Source organism: Lepidochelys kempii, chromosome 1, assembly GCF_965140265.1.
Source record: "Lepidochelys kempii isolate rLepKem1 chromosome 1, rLepKem1.hap2, whole genome shotgun sequence".
Classification (NCBI taxonomy): Eukaryota; Metazoa; Chordata; order Testudines; family Cheloniidae; genus Lepidochelys; species Lepidochelys kempii.
Genome location: NC_133256.1, coordinates 210197703 through 210220349, shown reverse-complemented (window position 1 = coordinate 210220349; position 22647 = coordinate 210197703). Strand labels below are relative to the sequence as shown.

General features: G+C 46.9%; 1 protein-coding gene across 1 annotated transcript; it reads right to left on the bottom strand.

Annotated features, from left to right (window-relative positions):
* Window positions 1-10261: 10261 nt before the first annotated feature.
* Window positions 10262-22061, bottom strand: C1S (complement C1s). The gene is made up of 12 exons (XM_073312125.1): window positions 21953-22061; window positions 21374-21443; window positions 20706-20910; window positions 19786-19963; window positions 19328-19453; window positions 18104-18303; window positions 17610-17763; window positions 17297-17412; window positions 16724-16802; window positions 16322-16459; window positions 14490-14564; window positions 10262-11597 (listed from the first exon to the last, which is right to left on the bottom strand). The coding sequence occupies exons 2-12, from the start codon at window positions 21391-21393 to the stop codon at window positions 10795-10797; spliced, it is 2094 nt and encodes a 697-aa protein (XP_073168226.1). The 5' UTR covers window positions 21394-21443; window positions 21953-22061; the 3' UTR covers window positions 10262-10794.
* Between the last annotated feature and the right edge of the window lie 586 nt (window positions 22062-22647).

Here is a 22647-nt window from a genome sequence, read left to right as displayed (position 1 = left end):
CTGCACAGCACAAGCTCATAAAAATCCACCCTCAGCCAGGTGAAAATGAGCAAGTGAATGAGGATGGGGGAGAGCAAGTAACGGAGGCAGTGGGGATGGAGTGAGCAGGGGCTGGGGCTTCGGAGAAGGGGTGGGGCAGGGGTGGGACCTTGGGGAAAGGCAGGGCAAGGGTGATCAGTTTTCTGCAGTTAGAAAGCTGCAATTTTGGTTAGACATATTCCTGGAGGTTTCATCACATGACCTAATCTTTAATGAAAGATTAATTTTTAATTCCTGGAGACTCCAGGACAATCCTGGAGGGTTGGCAACCCTACTCTGGAGTCATGTATAGCATATGTTGAATAGTCAAACAGCAACACTGAACAGCATTTAGGACAGATTAGAAGGAATTCAGTGACCAAGCTGAAACTTTAAGGAACTAGAAAGGAATTGCCTAAATCATGGCATGTTCAGGACCCAGGGATTAACAGCACAGCTCATGGAGGAAAGAGCCAAGGAATCTGTAGTGACCACAAGGGGCCAGGACTTTGATTTTACATGCCAGATGAAATGTGCAGCATGGCACCCCCCTCCCATCATACTGAGGCATTGGCGTATTAGTACTGATTCAGATAGGGAGAGCACACCTGTAGCATTGTGGGTATTTGCTGGAGGTCTCCCATATAAGTACTGATCCAGCCTACACCTGCTTACACTGAAAAATATAATGGCCTGGCTCACCCACAGTCATAGAAGATCTTCTGGTGTGATTTCCTGCACATCACCGGCCAAAAATCCACCCAGTTACCCCCTCTTTCAGTCCAATAACCTGGATTAAAGTATTTCAGCCCTCAAGAGACTAAACTATGGTAAGCCACAAGCGGAGAGTAGGAAAGACCAAGGTGCCACCAATGCCTGAGGCCCTGCACTGTGTCAAGGAACTGACTAGGTGACATATACACAGCTGATTCCAGCAAGTGACCCACATCCCATGCTGCAGACCCCTCCCTGGAGAAAATTTCTTCCTGGCCCCACATATGATGATTGGTCAGACCCTGAGCATGTGAGCCAGAACCTGCCAGCCAGGCACCTGAGAGAATTCTCAGTACTGCCTCAGAGCACTGGCCCACCCTATCTGGTGTCACATATCCTGCCATGATCCTCTCTGATGCTTCAGAATAAGGAGACAAAAACAAAATAGAATACATCAGGGAAAAATCCTTCCTGACAAAATTTCCTTCCTGACCCCCCAACAGCTATTTTCTATACCCTTGTTCTTGTGCTGCTGAGTCTCTCTGGTGACGGTCTCATAACGAACGATGCTGATGTTTTCCAGACCCAGGTCCCTCTTTCCTCCTCTAATTCTGCCATCTTCTTAGCTAAATGTCTCTACTTCTCCTCCTTTATCAAATTCTTGCTTCCTCTTCACTCCCTTGGTCTCCTTCCTCAGATCCTCCCTATCCTGTTCCCTCCTCCCTTTCCTTGCTGATGTCCTCAAAGAAAAAAAATCATAGATTCCAAGGCCAGAAGGGTCAATTGTGATCATCTAGTCTGACCTCCTGTAGAACGCGGGCCATGGAACTGCCCCAGAATAATTTGTTTTGAACAAGAGCCTTATCAATAAGATCTAGGATGAACTCCCCACTTCCCAGTACACTTTCCTCCTGCTCCTCTGCCACACACTGAGACATCCTTCCTGCTGTCCTCCTCTATCCCCTCTTCTTTTCCTGCCCAAGTGACTCCTCCTAACTCCCTCACCCCCTCTCACTCTCCTTCGCAATCTCTCTCAGCACGTGCCTTTCCCTCCAAGTACAAATATGCTTTAGTCTCCCTATCTTATAAAAAAAACACTATCGTAGCTCCAGGCTAGCTGTGCCTCTGTCCCCTCATGTGGTCTCTTCTGAGTGCTCCCCCTCCAGGTCTTAGGCCTTGAGCCTTCACCTCTTGGTGTCCCAGGCTTTGGGTATCAGCTGTGCTTCCCTCCAACAAGAGCCACTTAAGAACATAAGAACATAAGAATGGCCATACTGGGTCAGACCAAAGGTCCATCCAGCCCAGTATCCTGTCTACCAACAGTAGCCAATGCCAGGTGCCCCAGAAGGAGTGAACCTAACAGGTAATGATCAAGAGATCTCTCTCCTGCCATCCATCTCCACCCTTTGACAGAGGCTAGGGACACCATTCCTTACCCATCCTGGCTAATAGGCATTAATGGACTTAAAGAAAAGGAGTACTTGTGGCACCTTAGAGACGAACAAATTTATCTGAGCATAAGCTTTCATGAGCTACAGCTCACTTCATCGGATGCATGTCAGGTAATGTGAGCTATTACCAGCAGGACGGGGAGGGGGGAACAAAAAAACAAAAAACCTTTTGTTGTGATAATCAGGGAGGACCATTTCCAGCAGTTGACAAGAACGTGTGAAGAAGCGGTGGGGAAATAGTTTTACTTTGCGTAATGACACATCCACTCCCAGTCTTTATTCAAGCCTAAGTTAATTGTGTCCAGTTTGCAAATTAATTCCAATTCAGCAGTCTCTCGTTGGAATCTGTTTTTGAAGTTTTTTTGTTGAAGAATTGCCACTTTTAGGTCTGTAATCGAGTGACCAAAGAGACTGAAGTGTTCTCCGATTAGTTTTTGAATGTTATAATTCTTGACATCTGATTTGTGTCCATTTATTCTTTTATGTAGAGACTGTCCAGTTTGGCCAATGTGCATGGCAGAGGGGCATTACTGGCACATGATGGCATATATCACATTGGTAGATGCACAGGTGAACAAGCCTCTGATAGTGTGGCTGATGTGATTAGGCTCTATGATGGTGTCCCCTGCATAGATATGTGGACACAGTTGGCAACGGGCTTTGTTGCAAGGATAGGTTCCTGGGTTAGTGTTTTTGTTGTGTGGTGTGTGGTTGCTGGTGAGTATTTGCTTCAGGTTGGGGGGCTATCTGTAGGCAAGGACTGGCCTGTCTCCCAAGATCTGTGAGAGTGGTGGGTCGTCCTTCAGGATAGGTTGTAGATCCTTGATGATGCGCTGGAGAGGTTTTAGTTGGGGGCTGAAGGTGATGGCTAGTGGCGTTCTGTTATTTTCTTTGTTGGGTCTGTCCTGTAGTAGGTAACTTCTGGGTATTCTTCTGGCTCTGTCAATCTGTTTCTGCACTTCATCAGGTGGGTATTGTAGTTGTAAGAACGCTTGATAGAGATCTTGTAGGTGTTTGTCTCTGTCTAAGGGGTTGGAGCAAATGAGGTTGTATCGTAGAGCTTGGCTGTAGACAATGGATCGTGTGGTGTGGTCTGGATGAAAGCTGGAGGCATGTAGGTAGGAATAGCGGTCAGTAGGTTTCTGGTATAGGGTGGTGTTTATGAGACCATCGCTTACTAGCAGCGTAGTGTTCAGGAAGTGGATCTCTTGTGTGGACTGGTCCAGGCTGAGGTTGATGGTGGGATGGAAATTGTTGAAATCATGGTGGAGTTCCTCAAGGGCTTCTTTTCCATGGGTCCAGATGATGAAGAGGTCATCAATGTAGTGCAAGTAGAGTAGGGGCATTAGGGGACGAGAGCTGAGGAAGTGTTGTTCTAAGTCAGCAATAAAAATGTTGGCATAGTGTGGGGCCATGCGGGTACCCACAGCCGTGGTGCTGATCTGAAGGTATACATTGTCCCCAAATGTGAAATAGTTATGGGTGAGGACAAAGTCACAAAGTTCAGCCACCAGGTTTGCTGTGACATTATCAGGGATACTGTTCCTGACGGCTTGTGGTCCATCTTTGTGTGGAATGTTGGTGTAGAGGGCTTCTACATCCATAGTGGCCAGGATGGTGTTTTCAGGAAGATCACCGATGGCGTGTAGTTTTCTCAGGAAGTCAGTGGTGTCTCGAAGATAGCTGGGAGTGCTGGTAGTGTAGGGCCTGAGGAGGGAGTCTACATAGCCAGACAATCCTGCTGTCAGAGTGCCAATGCCTGAGATGATGGGGCGTCCAGGATTTCCAGGTTTATGGATCTTGGGTAGCTGATAGAATACCCCAGGTCAGAGTTCTAGGGGTGTGTCTGTGCGGATTTGTTCTTGTGCTTTTTCAGGGCAGGGCTTTTTTTCTTGAGCAGATGGTGTGGTTTTTTTTGGTAACCCTCAGTGGGATCAGAGGGTAATGGCTTGTAGAAAGTGGTGTTGGAGAGCTGCCTAGCAGCCTCTTGTTCATATTACGACCTATTCATGATGACGACAGCAGCTCCTTTGTCAGCCTTTTTGATTATGATGTCAGAGTTGTTTCTGAAGCTGTGGATGGCATTGTGTTCTGCACGGCTGAGGTTATGGGGCAAGTGACGCTGCTTTTCCACAATTTCAGCCTGTGCACATCAGCGGAAGCACTCTATGTAGAAGTCCAGTCTGTTGTTTTGACCTTCAGGAGGAGTCTACCCAGAATCCTTCTTTTTGTAGTGTTAGTAGGAAGGTCTCTGTGGGTTAGTATGTTGTTCAGAGGTGTGTTGGAAATATTCCTTGAATCGGAGACGTCGAAAATAGGATTCTAGGTCACCACAGAACTATATCATGTTTGTGGGGGTGGAGAGGCCCCAAGATAGGACAGATTCTTCTGCTGGGCTAAGAGTATAGCTGGATAGATTAACAATATTGCTGCGTGGGTTAAGGGAACCATTGTTGTGGCCCCTTGTGGCATGTAGTAGTTTAGATAGTTTAGTGTCCTTTTTCTTTTGTAGAGAAGCAAAGTATGTGTTGTAAATGGCTTGTCTAGTTTTGTGCTGGAAATGGCCCATCTTGATTATCAATACAAAAGGTTCCCCCCCCCCACGCTGGTAATAGCTCACCTTACCTGATCGCTCTCGTAACAGGGTGTATAGTAACACCCATTGTTTCATGTTCTCTGTGTATTGTGACAGGTTTGGGCTGGATGGCTACAGGAGAGTAATAGAAGACAGATATATTAGCCCCAGGTTAAGTAGGTCCCTTTTCCCTGGGTAAGGTAACAGGGAAGGTTCCAGAACAATCAGGAACCTTCTGGAGACAATTAAGACAGACAGGCTGATTAGAACACCTGCAGCCAATCAAGAAGCTGCTAGAATCAATTAAGGCAGGCTAATCCTGGGTTTAAAAAGGAGCTCACTTCAGGTTGTGGTGCGTGTGTGAGGAGCTGGGAGCAAGAGGCACTAGGAGCTGAGAGTGAGAACGCATACTGTTGGAGGACTGAGGTGTACAAGCATTATCAGACACCAGGAGGAAGGTCCTATAGTGAGAATAAAGAAGGTGTTGGGAGGAGGCCATGGGGAAGTAGCCCAGGGAGTTGTAGGTGTCGCACAGCTGTTCCAGAAGGCACTCTAGACAGCTGTATTCCACAGGGCCCTAGGCTGGAACCCGGAGTAGAGGGCAGGCCCGGGTTCCCCCCAAATCTCCCAACTCCTGGTCAGACACAGGAGGAGTTGACCTGGACTGTGCGTTCAGAAAAACGGACAAGCTGAGGGCTGCCATGAAGCTCCAAGGTGAGCAAATCTGCCAATAAGTGCAAGACCCACCAAGGTAGAGGAGGAACTTTGCCACAGTATATAAAATCTCCCCACTGTATTTTCTACTGCATGCATCCGATGAAGTGAGCTGTAGCTCACGAAAGCTTATGCTCAAATAAATTTGTTAGTCTCTAAGGTGCCACAAGTACTCCTGTTCTTTTTACATGGTTGTTACCATGTTTTACATGGTTGATACTTGACTTGGTATTTGCAGTTCTTTCTTCCAGCAGCTTGTGACCAGCCATGAATACAGTGTCCCCAAACAGCCTTCTTAGAGTGTCGTTTAATCGGAAGAGTGGGACCACAGCATAACAGGAGAAAAGGATTAAAACAACAAAAAGCCCACATGCATCTCTATCTTACCTAAACCTTAGGTAGGCCTCACTTTTCCCAGATACCCTAGCCTCTGGAGACTGGGCTTCAGTCTGCTGTCAGCAGTCTCTGCCTCTCTCCATGGACTGGAGGATTGTTAAGCTCTGTGCGAGGGGCCCCAGGAGGACAGCACAGAGGAGGAGATGCAACCTGCCCTTTATGAAGCCATCGCAGGTAATGTTAAAGGCAGTGAGGGGTGTTGTGTTGCTGGAAGTGCAATCCTTCTTGCTCTGGACACGTGCCATCTCCCAGCATCCCGGCCTGTCTTTCGGATATCTCTTCCTGTCCAGTTGTCATCTTAATCTGAATTTGACCAAAACTCACTCTTTCTTCCCCCAGTCTCCTTTTCTGTCCTCTTTCTCCATCTCCATGGACAGCCTCACCACCCTCCCAGTCATTGAGGCCCATAAGCCAGGGTCCATCTTTGAATTACCCCTCTCACTGGACCCACATGTTCAGGTCATTTTTAATCTGACCCCTTTTTCCCAAACGACATCTCTAAAATCTGGGCTTTACTCTCTCGTCCAAAACTCTCGTCCCACCCCCCTCAACTGTTACAACCTCTTCTTCTCCAGCCCTTCCTCCTTTCAAGTCTATTTAGAACGCTGCTGTTAAAATCACCTTCTCTGGGATCTGACCACGTCAGCTTGGCCTGGGCGTCCCTCTGCCGGCTCTCCATGCACCTCCTTGTCAGACACAACCCCCTTGGCTTTCCCAGTAAGGCCCTTTGTGAGTTAACTCTGCCCTGGCTGGCTGATCTACTGAGACTGGTCCCCATGGTCGCTTTGCCAGCATTCCCACCACCACCAGTCAGCCCTGCGTGCTCCCACCCACGCTGCCCCCGTGCATGGGGAAAACACTCCAGTAAAATCCAAACGGCCACTGTCTCCTCCTCCTCCAGTTCCCTGCCATGAGGCCTCCCAAACCCAGCCTGCTGATCACGGCCAGGCAGGTGCTGAGCTGTGGCAGTCTATTCCCATCCTTCCCTTCTCCTGCTCCTGTCCTCCCCCTCCCCGCAGAACCTTCTAACCCCACTGAGAAAGCTCCTTGGAGCTAGCAAACTGAACCAGTTCTTCCCCAGGCTCACTGCTTGTCTGGTGTATCCCCATCGCCCACCCTTTGTTGGCTTCTGCCTTTAGATCATAAGCCCGTCAGGGCAGGGAGTTGTAGGGGAACAGGCCCCTCAGGCTAAGATGAAGGCCAGTCCCTTGGCTGCAGGATGCAGCTCCTTTCCTTCTCCTTCTGAGAGCCCTTCAGGTCTCTGCCCTATTCATCTTTTGGAGATCCTCTGCCATGGGAAAGGGTCTGAGACATGAACGGGGCAGGGCTGATAAACATATTGATGCTAATTATAATATTTGCCCTCTCTCTAGGAGCTCAGACCCCTATTCATTTTGAAGGATGGTAGAGGGGAATGAGGGCACACACAGAGCCCTCTGCATGGGGGAAGTGGGGAACCTTGATATGGGGGAAATGGGGCACACACAGGGCCTCTGGCATGGAGAGGAGGACACTGGTATGGGGACTTAGGGGGGCATAGGTCAAGAGAACATGGGGAGCATGTAGAGATCCCACGAGGTGGTGGTGGGGGGAACAGAGGGAAGCATGGAGGCCCAGTGTGTGCAATGCACTCAGCCTAAAGAAGCTACAAATCATGCAATCCCTTATGGTCTTAAAGCACTTGACAAATGCTAATGAGAGAAGCCCCCTATAAGAAGCCCCCCTATAAGTGTTACATGTGGAGAAACTGAGGCACAGAAAGATGAAGCAACTTGCCCAAAAGTCACATAGGAAATGTGGGTTCAAATTGGGAATAGAATCCCTAGCCTCTCAGTGCCTCCTCGTGTTCTCATCCCCTGTCCTGGCCCATTCAATTCCACCTATTTCTGTTTTTCTCTTTCCCCTTCTTTCTTCTGAATTACTGCAACATTTTGTCCTCCTGGTCTTTCTGTTGTGTAGGGGCCTGTACTGTATTCAGAACAGCAAAAGTCCAACTCAGCCTGTGACAGAAACATTTTTTTTCACACAAAAGGGAGACAGAGAATGAATTAGTCCAAACAAAAAGGTCTGCTGATACTACCCAAGGGCTCTTTAGCGATTATGAGGGGTAAACAAGGGGAGAATGGCATCAGAACTTAATAAAACGATATTGGTGTGTTGGAAATTCGGCCTAATTGGTGGACAAAATAATGAGGGGATGGGCTTATCACCCTCTTTTGGGGTTCTTTAAAAAGAGATTTAGGGGGCAATCAAAACAAGGGGATGGGTGTATTGAAAGGAATGAGCTTCACCATTCTGGCTGCCACCCCCTCCACCCGCAACTTCTCCTGGGAACCCAGAATCCACCATGCCATTGTTGAGCTGTCGTCATCCTGGTCCTGAAAGGCGTCCTAACCACACCAGGCCACAGAAAGGGAATTGATTACTTCACCACCCCACAAGCTTCTGAATAACACCTGGAATGTGACCCTTGGTTGCCTCCTGTCAGTCCTTTGATGTCCTTTTCCTTTGATGATTTTTTTCTCTTTCCTATCACTCTCATTTTGCCTTTTGTTTACTAACAGACTGTCTTAGCTGGCCAAGACTGTCTCTTTCGCAACACTGCTGTGAGTGCATGACCAGAGAGGCAGCTAAAAGCAACCTCTTAAACTGCCTGATGCTGGTATAAGTTTGTCAGGTCTTGTCCCGGCTTCCCGGCTATGACTGTTTTTTCCAGTAGTGAGGCTGCAAGTGAGAGTCAACACTAGAAACAGAAACTGCATTTTCAACTTTGCTGTTCTTTTCTGTCCCCTTTTGGGTGTGTTTGTCTTGTTTTGGCTTAAAGGAAACAGGATCAGACTTCAACAACAGCAGCTGCAGCTAGGGTAGCCAACACTGTATTTCAAAAATAATATATATATAGATTAATTAATAATTAATAAGCAGTATTCAGCTACATTCGCCAAGGGTCTTTCTTGCTGCTTTTTGCACTCAGCACCTCCCAATCTTATTGTACAGAGATTAAAAAAAAAAGGGACATCCCATAGAATAAGCGACTGTTGGCAACCCTAGACTCTCAACTGTTTCTCTTTTCCCCACAAAGGACAGTTAATACCATCTAAGGACAGTCAGAAAGCTCCCTACAGCAAAAGAGAAAGGGAAGAAGAGATATTGTTAAAATGAAAGCCTCATTTAGTATTTTACATTTCAAATGCTTTAACTGTTTTTCCTTCTTTTTCTGTACCTTTAATAAAAAGTTATACAGATTTTTAATGGTGGTTGCCATGGAATTAAGTCTCTGTATTCAAAACCCCAAACAATGCTTAACTGTTTAGTGTAGTACAATGACCAAGCCATGATAACATATTTGACTCTCTGGTCCATTTTATTCCATGGAAGTTAACATAATACTTCCCAGTTCCCATAGGAAACAATCTCTCTCCAACAAGGGCCCAGTGAAGAACTGAGGGATGCCGCTGGGCTTAAGTGGAAAAAAGAGACTAGAGTTTCCTGCGTGATAAAGAAATGTCTTTGTTTAATTTGGAGATCCCCATTTCCATCGCTTCCAAAGGATCAGTGATTCCCAAATTGAACTCTGCAGAGCTGCTTCTGCTGAAGTAGCCATCAAACATCAGACACTCAGGCTTTCTGCTAGCCCAGATCTGGCTATTCTTAGGACTTCCAGTGTTTTTTTCAACTGACCTCCAAAGCCCTTTCTGATAAGAGGCCCAATTCTGAAAGCAGGCCCTCAGGTGGGGCCTGTCCAAGGCTGAATGGAAACATAGCATTGGGATTCAAGGGCCCAGACCTGAGCAGAGTATCCAGGTGGTGTCTCCCCAAGAACCATACAAAGGGGTGTTATCCCCTCATTGCTCCAGAACATGAAGCCTCAGAGATTGAGGATCCCAGAGCGGAGCACAGTAACTCTGATGATGTCTCCTCCGATCCACATAGAGAGGAACTATTCCTCACTACTCCAGAACGTGTATGGAGAATTCAGGACTGGGAGTAGCATGCTGGAAAGGAAGGTGTCTGTGAGACATCGAGGATTGACAAGTACATCTCTGGTGTAAGTCCAGTGACCTCCCTGGACTTTGTGTATGTTGCACAATATGATTAAGTTTGAAAATCTGGCCCTGAGGCAGGTGAATGTGGAAGACTCACTCCCCTCAGCTTTGATTCCTAGACCTGGATCTGTGAAACAACCACTTCTCTTTGACAGCAGCTGCCAGTGAGGTTCCAGCCAGTACATCTGTGGCTCATATAAAGGTCCCAGATGCTGCAGTGAGGTATCATGAGCCACAGCTTTTAAAAGGCCTACAGCTTTTAGCATGGGAGTGAGGGGGTAGATGGGTCACTTTAGGTGGGAACCTAGATCTAGTCTGAGAAGAAAGGAGACTGCACACACAAGGAGGTGATTTGGTGATCCTTTAATGCAATTAGACAGTGTGAGTGATACAGAGAATACATGAGTCGGAAGTCAGTGAGCTGTTGTTGTGCCAGTGAGGAGAAGGAGCAGCCCCTCTTCTATTAGTTGGCTAGGCTCTGAACCTAGTCCTTGCAGACCAGCAATTACCCTCTATTGTCCCCATTGATGGGTTTCAGCCTCAGAGCTATCATGTGGATGGGGCATGGCTAGCTTCTCTCTGAAAACCAAGGAATTTGAGCAAAGAATGTTATGGGTAAAGGTAAAAAAGGGCCTCTTTACCCTTCACACTCTCTGTTCCTGCCCTGGCAATTCCAGTGGAGGAAGGAAGAGAGATGCCCCTCCTTGATGTAGTTACAATGCAATAGATAACTCATTGTTTCTGACTCCCTACTCTGGCACAGCCACAATGCAGTTGGGTCTGTTGCACAAAGAGTAGATGGGATCAAAGGTCAGCCAATCTGCTGGGACATCTGACCTCAACACCTGGTGAGATGGCAGTGCCCTAGGGTGAGAAGAATCTATTTGTGTGATCCCTCTCCCTCCTCATATCTGCTCATGGTCCCTATGATCCAGTCCCGGTAGCGCCCCACTCTGGTGTAAAGGCCATACGTGCCACACTGTGGTCCCCAGGAGACCAGGCCACCCACATAGTACTGTTTGTCATTGTGGGGGTCTTTGATGGCATAGGCTCCGCCACTGTCCCCAGAACAGCTGTCCTTTGTGCCATCTCCAGCACAGACCATGTTGTCAGTGAATTGGAAAGTGGTGGAATCAGCAGGTGGCTTCGGCTTCACACTACGGCATTGTGCCATGTCCACCACGGGGATCTGCGCCTTCATGAGATGGTAGACTCTGCTTCGGTTCTCTGTCCGGCCCCAGCCAGATATGTAGCCCAGTCTGCCTTTCTCCAGCTCATATTCAGGGGAACCACCAGGGAGGCAGAGTGGTGAGATCTTGGGGCCCATCTTCACAGGCGCCTTCAGCTTCAGCAGCGCAATGTCATTATCAAAATTTGTCCGAGCTTCTGGGTTTGCCACCTTCATCCAGTTAGGGTGAATGAACACTTCTTCTTCAAACAGCTGTATGGGCTCCTCCTTCTGGAGCTGTTGGTTGATGTTGGTCACCCCAGCATACATTGTGGGCTTGCTATTTGAATCATCCAGCACATGAGCTGCAGTCAGCACCCAGCGGTCTGAAATAAGTACCCCACCTCCCCGTGGGTGTTGGAATAAGACCTGCCAGGGGAAGTTGCCTGGCTTAGCACGGGTGCCCCCAAAAATCCTCTGCTGCTCCTCGATGGGTGTACTGGGGATCCCACAGACTAGAAGGGAAATAAAAAGGGAGAAACGCAATGGGAGAATTACCACTTGCTAGTAGGGTTGTTGTCTGTGCATCACTAAAAATCCTATAGTCCCCTCTCTCTCCTGTTTACTTGACATCACCCTGGTCCAGAGTAACCTGTGTCTATGGCAGTTCTCTGTCAAATAATCTGCATCCAAAGTTTACAGAAAAGAAGAACTAAGGAACAGGGTTGTCAAATGATTAAAAAAATAATCACAATTAATTGTGAGTTTACAAAAATAGTCGTGAATAATCGCACTTCTAATCACACTGTTAAACAATAATAGAATACCAATTTAAATATATTATAAATATTTTGGATGTTTTTCTACATTTTCAATATACTGATTTCAATTACAACACAGAATACAAAGTGTACACTGCTCACTTTATATTATTATTTTTATTACAAATATGTTGCACTGTAAAAAAGATAAAAGAAATAGTATTTGTCAATTTATCTCATACAAGTACTGTAATGCAATCTCTTTATCATGAAAATGCAGCTTACAAATGTAGAATTTTTTTTTACTTAACTGCACTCAAAACCAAAACAATGTAGAACTTTAGAGCCAGAAGCCCACTCACTCCTACTTCTTGTTCAGCCAATCACTAAGACAACCAAGTTTGTTTACATTTACGGAAGATAATGCTGCCTGATTCTTATTTACAATATCACCTGAAAGTGAGAACAGGTGTTCGCATGGCACTGTTGTAATATAAAGTGAGCAGTGTACACTTTGTATTTTATATTGTAAATGAAGTCAATGTACTTGACAATGTAGAAAAACATCCAAAAATATTTATAATAAATTTAAATTGGTATTCTATTATTGTTTAACAGTGTAATTAAAAGTGCAATTTATCTCAACTATTTTTTAAAATCTCATTAATTTGTTTTGCGTTAATCGCTTGAGTTAAATGTGATTAATTGACAGCCCACAGTAAGCAAATTTGGAAATAAAATGTTTATTAACTTCAGTGAAGTATAAAAATGCCCATCCTTAAATTGTTCGCATCTTTGTTGAAGCCATGTTGGTTGAAGAAGAACTCTGTGTAGCTCAAAAGCTTGTACGTTCCACCAACAAAAGTGGGTCCTCACCCACCTTGTCTCCTATGCACCCTCAAATTCTAATGTAGAAGTCAAGAAATTCACAGTTAAAGTCACCCAAACAGGCTCAGTTCTGCCCTTTTATCACTGCCAAGCTCATATCGTCCATCTACTGGTCCCATCATTCTTGTTTTGCAATATTGTCCCTTAAGATGAAGGATTTCTTTGTGAAGGAGTTTGGTAAAGGCCGTAGAAAGAATTAAATCAGACAAACCCACTCTGTTGGAGAATATATACATGGACTCTGGATAGTCTGAAGTATAATGCACTGGTTTTACACATAGTTGTCTTTGATCTTTTGCCATCACACTCTTCTCTGCTCGTGGTATGTAAATCCTATAGTGTAGAGGCTTTGGTTAGGAGAGTCACAGGCAATGAGTCTCATGGATGCAGTGAACCTGTGTGTTCTTTGAGGATAAAGTTGTCTGTGAGATTCAGCTTATTCAGTGATAATACAAGGCCCCACACGTAAGGCTGCTCACTATCATAATCTGTGAAGTCTGTGATTATTATTCACAATTATCCATCATTCTTTTGTGGACTTTATTCAATTAAAGTTAATGTCCCTAGTTTAGAATGTTAGGTTGTACAATTGCCAGGCCACAGTTTCAAACTTCACTGAAACTTAATTCATCGTTCTGTCATGGAGTTTCCTTAGTTTTATTTTTTATAACATGTTTCAGGAGTTTCCCTTTCACAGGAGTCTATGCAGACATTGCAAGGTTCATGTCACAGAGTGAGCTGGCCCTTTCAGGGGGGCTGGCTCAGCCTCACCAGTACCTAGTTATCCACCTCCCAGATGGTGAGTTTGAGCTGGACCTGGTGGTTGGTTCAGGTGACCAGGCAACATATACCTGTAGCCATGAGTTGGTGCTTCCTATCAGAGGGAGCCTGCTGAATGAGTCACAAGTGAGAGACTACAGGAGACCCAGAAAGCACTAGGGAAGAAGCTCTCCATACTAGCTAGAGGGAAAGGCCTGGCTGGAGCTAACTGTAGCAAGGGGCAGGAGCAACTTAAGGAGCAATTAGAGGCCCTGAGAAAGGATATTCAAGGTAGTCTGGCCAGGAGAGCATGGATGAGTACTGAAGAGAGTTAACATTTATGCTTTCTTAGGGGTTTAGGCTGGGCTTTCCAGTGAAGGTGAGTGAAGTCCCCTGTCTATTGCCCTGCTCCAAGAGCACATAATGGACTGCTGAGCCCAGGAGGAGGCTACAAGAGAAGCTACATCCAAGAGAGGGTGAAAAGTTTATGGGGCCTGGTGAGGATGCACCTGACTAAACTGGGGAAGACCCAGTGTGAGGTTGCTGGACATCTGTTTTGTTTTTTAGACGTTTTTTGTTTACCTGCTGGAAGGGGATGAATTTTAATTTGTCTGAAGGGCTAAAACATGAGAACCAGCAGAGGCAATAGTAGGGAAACTGAGGCGGCAGCAGGGTCCAATACTGGCTGCAGTGAGACCCTGTTCTGGTTCACTAGAAGACTGGTAGAGTTTATGTATTTCCCAGCTTCCTTCTGCTGCTCCCTCTGATCTTTCTCAGGAACCCACCGATCTCAAAAACACCAGATCTAATGTGACTCAAATTACCAGTCAAATTCTGCCCTGGAAAAGGAACCACCAATTTTTCAGGCAGATTGGTTTAGCTTTCTTTAAATTAGAGAGAAGTGATGGAGAGAAACTGACTTTTAATGGTGATTGGGTCTCCACAAAACACACACACACACACAGAACATGCACACATAGACAAAGTTCTTTGTGATACCTGGAACACACGCTGGAAGCTCTGTTCCCATCTCTTCACTCACCCATTTCCCGCTGGCTGAACACCGATAAAGCCCTTGGAAAACACAGAAGCATGGAAAGGATTTCAGTACAAAACATCATGAGAATGTGACCAACAATTCTGGGGAACTGGTTTTCTTAGATCCTGTGGCAAGAAGGGATGACTGTGATCACCTAGTCTGCAAAACACAGAGCACAGGACTTCCATTAATTTATTCATTCCTGTGTGGGCTAGAGCAGATCTTTTAGAAAAACATCCAATTTTGATTTTAAAATGGCTAGTGATGGAGAATTCACAATGGCCCTTGGTCAGTTGTTCCAATGGATTAGTTACCCACCCTGTTAAAAATTTGCCTTATTTCCAGTATGAATTTGTCTAGCTTCAATTTCCAGCCATTGGATCTTGTTATACTTTTGTATGCGAGACTGAAGAGTCTATTATCAAACTTCTGTTCTTCATATAGGTACTTGTAGACTGAGGTCAAGTCACCCGTTAACCTTCTCTTTGTTAAGTTAAATAGATTGAACTCCTTGAGTCTAGCACTATAAGGCATGTTTTCCAAACTTTTAATCATTCTCATAGCTCTTCTCTGAACCTTCTCCAATTTATCAGCATCTTAAATGAATTAGGGACCTCTGTGTTCTGACTGGACCCAGTATTCCAGTAGTGGCCAAATACAGAGGTAATATAATCTTCCTACAGCTACTCAATATTCCCATTTATACATCCAAGGATCACATTAGCTCTTTTGGCCACAGCGTCACACTGGGAGTTTACAATTATCCACCATGACCCCCAAGTCTTTGTCAGGATCATGGCTTTCTAGGCTAGAATTCCCCCATCATACAAATATGGCCTACATTCTTTGTTTCTAAATGCATACATTTACATTTGGCTGTATTAAAATGTTAAAACAAAGTGTTTGGGGGTTGGACTAGATGACCTTCTGGGGTCCCTTCCAACGCTGATATTCTATGATTCTATGTTTGCTTGTGCCCAGTTTACCAACCAAGCCAGATCTCTCTGTATCAGTGACCTGTCCTTTTCATTATTTACCTAATTATTATTATTATTATTATTATTGCCCTAATTTTTGTGTTATCTGCAAACTTTATCGGTGACAATTTTATGTTTTCTTCCAGCTCATTGATAAAAACCCTAAAAAGCCTAGGGCCAAAAACCAATGCCTGTGGGACCCCACTGGAAACACTGCTCTATGATGCTTCCCCATTTACAATTACATTTTGAGACCTATCAGTTAGCCAGTTTTTAATCTAGTTAATGTGTGGAAAGGGAGAGATTATTGTGCAAAGGTGACAGACTGACAGTGAGTACAGCCCAGTTAGCAGCAGAGTGAGCAGACACACAGACACAGAGCCCCTGCCAATGTGCCTCAGCCCCTACCCTAGCAGGGAGTATGGTCTCTGTCTTATTAAATCCTTGACCTCTCTTCTGAAGCTGCCAGTGGCAGAGACTATCAGTGCCAGTTGTGATGGTGGGTTTTTTGGTGGTTTGGGCACCTGGGAGCTAGACTGAGAGCTCAGTAACACAATGCAAACAAACCACCAAACTCAGACACCATGGCAGTGACCATTGAACAGGACCATTAGCTACAAGCCCACCCAACTAGGGGATTTTATCTGGGCGAGGCTGGGCTACACTAAACAGTTCAGTCTTCCCTAGGAATATAGTCCCAGCCTCAGCCCCATGAGGGGATCTTACTGGTGGCAGTCAGAATACAGCAATTGGACAATGCTCTTTCTTGGGCCTTTAATCACAGGCAGATGCCACCATGGCTGGGGAATCCCTACCATCCCCTCTGGTTTGCAGGGTATAATATGGTTCTTCGCAGCCATAGCGGATAACAGCTTCATACTGAGTCTCCTCAAATCCTGACAGGTAGGTGGCTTTGCCATTGTCAATAGTGTCAGGGACACCACAGTTCACAGCTGCAGAGAAAAACAGAAAGGACGGTTATCAAAGGGGTATCCCCACCCAGTAATTCATTTGCACTGTCTGACTAGGAACCACTGCAACTCCTCATTCGTCACTGGTCATCACTGCACTAGGCAGGCTCAGAGAGCATTCCTCATTCCCCTGTGGATCACCCATTCCCCCACATCTAAGGTCAGATTGAAACTAATGCCCTAACACTGAAAGGCCCGTATCCCATTTCCAGATCTCCGACAGCCATAGAGGAAAGGGAAACTTACGGACACATTTGTGGTGCGAGTTGCTCCATTCTCCATTGCTTTGGCAGCTGGAGTGAAAGGCTGCTAGGCTGCCTTGTTGCTGAGTGAAAGAAGAATGCGTGTCAGTTACTGAGAGTAAAATGTAACCAAATTAAGCTCCCCTGTGGAGGGATTTCACTAAGATGTAGGGATATCTGCAGAGCAGTCAGGTATAGAGGGAGGCAGAGTACTAGGTTAGACAAGGCTATTGATCTGACCTAGTCTGGAGTGGGGTGGAAGGTGTGATGCCCAGTGGTCTGAGTCAGCCATAGCAAAACCAGTTTCAAGACCAGTGAGGGCATCCAGAGCCACTGCAGAGCTGTTGGGGAAGGGGTCCCCATTTGTTCAAGTGGTTCTGCGCTGAAATCTGCACACAACATATTCTCTCCCTGTCAGGTTTTAAGGAACTGACTTTCAGATTCTGTGGTGGGTAGGGAGGAAGGAGAAGGTGCTTTATAGTGCCTGGGAGAGGTACATTGAGGTCAACAGGGTTCTCATGACATCTGAGGGGAAGGGATTATAGGACCCCATTGCAGGGCTGGATGGGCAGCTTACCATCTCAACCTCATAACCTTCCATGCAGGTCACCTTCACATAGTCCTTGAAGATGTAGTTGTCCTTCAGGGGGTCAAGAATAGAGTTTGGGGTGACAGTCTGGGGACAGGTTATTGCTTTGGGGAGGAAAGAGGATATCAGTGACTGATCGGTTTGAGACTCACTTTCTCTTTTTTCCCACCTTTCTCTCTTTGACTCCCAGCCAGCAACCACCCTTTCACCCAAGCAACAGGCATCCACTTAGCCAAACCATCTATCTATCCTTTCTGTCTCAGAGCAGCAAAGTGAGCATTTTCCAAGGGTATTTACTCACGGTCCCCAAAGTAGCGCATTTTCCAGCCTTTCTTTTGTGCCGTTTTGTCTGTTTGGAAGATAATATCAAGAATATTGCTCCTGGTTTTAATTTTTGGAGGCCCTGGGAATTTGTTGCCACAATAGGGACCAAAATGTTGTTTTCCGTCTGTGAACTGGGAAAATAATAATCAAGAAGCAATGAAAAATTGGAAGAGAAGAGTAGGAGACAGAGAGAAAGTGAAAGAGATGGAGTCAAGGGGTGGGGGTTGGGGGAAATCTTAACAGGGATATACAGTTGGGATTAAGGTTGAGCAAGGAGAGTGGGCCCTGAATGTGAGGGGAAGGAAATCTCTAGTGGGGGGGGGGACACATCTGGGATTAGGGGTGAGCAGGGAGAGAGGAGCCCTGAGTATGAGGGGAGGGAATCTCTAGGAAGACATGGCTGAGATCAGGGGTGAGCAGGGTAAGGGGGCCCCAGTCATAAAGATCTCCTCTGTGTACCCCACCACCTACTGTTAAGCTGTCGGGGCAGTTCCCTTCTGAGTCGGCCGGTTCTAAATCAAAGTCCCCACTCCTGATGTTCAGCACCACATGGTAGCCCGGCTCCAGGACCACACGGTATTCACAGTACAAGCTCTCAGGATACAGGTTGGGGTAGTTGGGGCTGGAGATTTCCCCTGACAGCTCAGTGAATACACTCCCACTGCAGTTCACTAGGGTTGAGGAAGGAACATGGACAGGGAGGTCAGGAAGGGAGATGAGGGGAGAGCCCCCACCTTCCAATCCACCTCCAGTGTCCTATCACCTGCATTAATCATGTTGAGACATTGCATCAGCCAGAAATGAGAACCTGTCTCTCCCCTTGGTGGACCAGGAGAGGATTGTTCTCCCATCCACTTTCTGGGGATCTCATTTCCTAGTGTCCTGAGCAGTGGTGCTCTGGGTCCTTCATCTGGGGAGACAACTGCACAGATCCCCCTGGAATGGGTGATGGGTCCTGAGCACCTGTCCTTTGGTTCAATCTCATCCCCATTTCTCCTAGTTCTCCCCCTTCAGCCTTCCAAAACAATGCCCCATCATCTCTGATTTGTGCCCCTCACGCATTTGTAGATAGTGTTTGTGTTACACAACCAACAAGGGCTTTGCCTAGCTGGTGGGATTTAGCTCTTTGAATGTACCCCTCTGATTCCCTGTGCATTTTGGGCTCCTCTCTGAGCTCTCTCAGTTTGTCACTCTTTTCTTACAATTAAGGATCCCATGCTGCCTACAGTACCCCAGGTGGTGTCTCCCTAAGCTCTATGGAGAAGGACTGTCCCCTCTCTGTTCTGGGATGTGAGGCCTCTGAGACTGAGTCCCCTGCAGCTGAGCACAGTATCCTGGTGGGATCTTCTCAGGACTGTATTGATACTTTCATACTCCAGGATGCTTCCATTTATTCAACCCCCAAAATTGCACTGGCCTCTCTGGAAGCCAAAACACTTTGCAAACTTCTGGTTTACTGGTCTCTTTAGTTCTTTACTGCCTCCCATTGTTTAGCGCTATTCCTCCCCATTCAGATGGTGAATCATTTTGCTATTCCCATTCTATATCCCATTGATTTATTGTCCTGTACTCCCTGTTTATTGCAGCTCCTTCCCATTTACCATCCCCTGTGCATTTCCTTAACAATCAGACCACCCATGGAGAAGTTCCTCCCAGTTCAGTATCAGTGGTGCCTATATCACCTCCTGCTCTTACCTCCACACGTCTTCTGATCCTCATGCAGGAAGTACTCTGGGGGGCAGGAGCAGAAGTAACCACCAATGTAGTTATTGCAATAGTGGCTGCAGGCATCCTCCTTGAAATCCATGCACTCATTCACATCTGCAAGGAGTAAAGTGAGACCAGAGTGTGCCGAGCATAAGAGAGGAAACTGGGGGAAGAAAGCAGGTTATGATTAGGGAGTGGGGTAAACAGGTATTGATGCCAAGCAGTGGAGGCCTCTCAAGTAGAAGCACTGAAGCAGGGTGCTGACTGGCACTGCTGTGGAGAAGCTCACTCTGCTGGTGTCTCTCCCAGTTGGGCAGTGATAGGACAGCACTGTGAGGAAGACCTTGGTGCCAAAGCCCCTCCCTCCTGCCAGTTGTTGGACACTGCTCAACAGAAACTCATGTCCACAGGGCACTCTAGAGACTCAGAGGCAGGCCCAGTCTTACCCACTGCAACATAGTAGGCAGTGAAACCAGTGAAACGCTCCTCATTGGAAAAGTCTGACTGGAAAGTCACAGTCAGGGTGTTATAAGGGACATAGAATTCCTTCAGGATTGGGGAACCAGGGTCTCTGCTGCGCTTTCGACCACAGAGCAGGCCCTCGACATGGTCACCGGACAGGATCTGCAGAGGGACAGACAGAGAAGTCTTGTCTCACTAGAGAAATTTGTTGTGGTTATCAACATTTGAGCCCCTTGGCACAATAGCAATATGCCCCAGGTCTACACCCAAGCTCCCCCAGCAGCTCATTATCATGCAACCAGTTACACGGCATAGTTTATGATTGTTCAGAGGTTAACTTTGAGTCATTTCAGGCTTAAGTGTTTGGGTGCCAGCATGAAGGTCAATGGCAGTCATAGCTAAAATAGCCTTTGCACGAACAGGGTTCATTGACTGAGGTCGTGACTGGAAGGGGGCATTAGTAGCAGTTGGGAAGGCATTTCTAATGGAGACAATGTGGGGGACATAATTGGAAGGGAAATGGGGAGGGGTGAGAGTGGACACTCGGCTGGCAAACTAGCGGAGGCTCAGTGGCTGAGACAGCTGTGGAATGGAGCTGGTAGCTCTGCGTATAATTCTGTAGTGAGAACAGATGACCAGAGAGCATTGAAACTGAATTGGTTTAAACAGTGCTAGTGTGGATGCCAGGCAAAACTTACATTGATTCAGCTATGGCTAGTGTGGACGCACTGAATCATCTGTGCTTCAGTTCAACACCAGGAGGGGCTGGTAGGTCCCCTATTCCAGTCCTGGGCTCCCATACAGACTTCTTCCCCACAGGCCCCACTGAGCTCTGCTGCTGCTCCTCAGTCCTGCCCCACAATCCCCTCTGTTCCCCTGAGTAGGGGTGGATGGGGTACTGTACCTTCACAGAATCATACTCGCAGTCCTGGGATGGCTCTATGTCTAGGTGGGTGAAATAGAGGCGGATGCCATACCCTGGGGGGACACTGATTTCCCAGGACTCCTTCACATCATTGGGGTACCCCTGAGGATAGTTAGGGGACAGAATCTCGCCATACATGGGGGCTGCATCAGCCCAGGCCAGGAGGCAACAGAGGATGAGCCACCTGAGAGAGGGAAGAGGAAGGCAATGTTACCGGAGTGCTCTATGTCTGGTTATATGTAAATAGTTAATAGAAAAGTTCCAGTGGGTGGCTCTGAAGATTAATATGTAGCCTAGTTCCAGAGTTTTTCAATAGCAATGAGACTTGCTGTTGTACACTGAGAATAGCTTCCTCTTGCAGCTCTTTACATGGAGCTCTTGCCAGGTGAGACTTTGGCACTGATTCCATTCCCAGACCTAGTCTCCCACTTCCTGGATGCTGGAAGTGTTACAGGGGCTGGGTCCAGCACTGCCTGGGAGTTAGTCCCTGCAGGGAAGCTAGGTCCCATTCCCTGTTTCCATCCCTGGGACCTGGGAAAGCTGTAGTTAAATCCAGATTCCAGAATTGATGCAAGACTCAAGGAGAGCAGCATTGTTCATTAAATTATTAATTAGCTAAAACTCCCCTTCTATACCCAGCAACTCACCACTTCTGCAAAAGTTCCATCCTGTGTCCTTCCTGAAAAGCCTCAGCTTCTGGACTTTGGAGTTACGGGACTGGGACAAAAACAACAGCACTGATTAGTGTTTTCTCTCTGTGTGCGTGCTTGGTGGCCAGCACAACAGTTTCAATGTCCCAACTCATGGGGAACGTGCCAAAGCAACTTTAGTTCCTATGCCTGGAGAGGAAGCTGTACCTCTCATCCAAACAACAGCAACTCCTCCACTATAGCACCTCAGCACCATGGTGGGGTGTAGGGGTCAGTACTGACTCACAGTGGAGAGCACCCCCTATGAATCACATACACACCCAATCACACAGCATCCTCAAGCACCAGGCTAGGGTATTTGAATCAGTACTAACTCAAGGCAGAAAGTGCTCCCTGCTGAGTCACCCAGCTTACAGCACAGAATCTCCTGTACTATACTGGAGTCTGGGGACAGTGCCCCCTACTGCTTTCTGCTGTACCACACGGATTAACCCCTTTCCGATCCAAGCAACCCAAACAATAGCAATGGGGAACGGTGTCCATGCCCATTTCTAATGTTAGTTTGGGAGATTTTACCTTCTCTCTCCGTCTTTGCCTGTTTCTCTCTCCCTGTCCCGTCTCTCTTTTTTTCTGTCTCGAGACCACATCCCAGTCAGTGATGTAGGGAATTGACAGGGAAGGGTCTGAGCCTTTACTCACAATGCTGTAGCACCCCCTGCCTGTGGAATGTGGCTTCCCTGCCTCTCCTTCTCAGATAAAGCTTTTTCACGTCCTAAGCTCCCACGCAGCGGAATTTCCAGAGCCTGTTTCACAATCCCCTTGGCTGAGTCCCTGGGATGGGAGCATGTGGATCTGGGCTGGGTTAGCACATGCTGGTTTTCGGGGAAATCAGGTGACTTTTGGGAAGAGGGGGGGCAAGGGAAATTCCAGCTGGAAGAAATTAATCTCTGACACACACACACATCCCACTCGTGGGAGGCTGGCTGTGAAGGTCAGAGGATTTGGAGAAGGAGGAACCCTGATAAGAAGTTGTCAATAAAGGCTTTAAGTGTTAAAAAAGGTGCTGGCCCCTCAGCTCCAGACAGTCATAGAGCAGCCACCACAACTACACTGCCCCCTGCTAAAGTGCCTCACCAGGACTCCTTCGAAGGAGAAAGGTGATTCAGTCTCTGCGGCCCATTCACTCCTGGGTCTCTCTGTTTGAGGCTGCCAGCAAGGGCCAGTTAGTGCCAGTTGATCCACTGGTTTTTGCAGTGTGATCCCTTGCCATG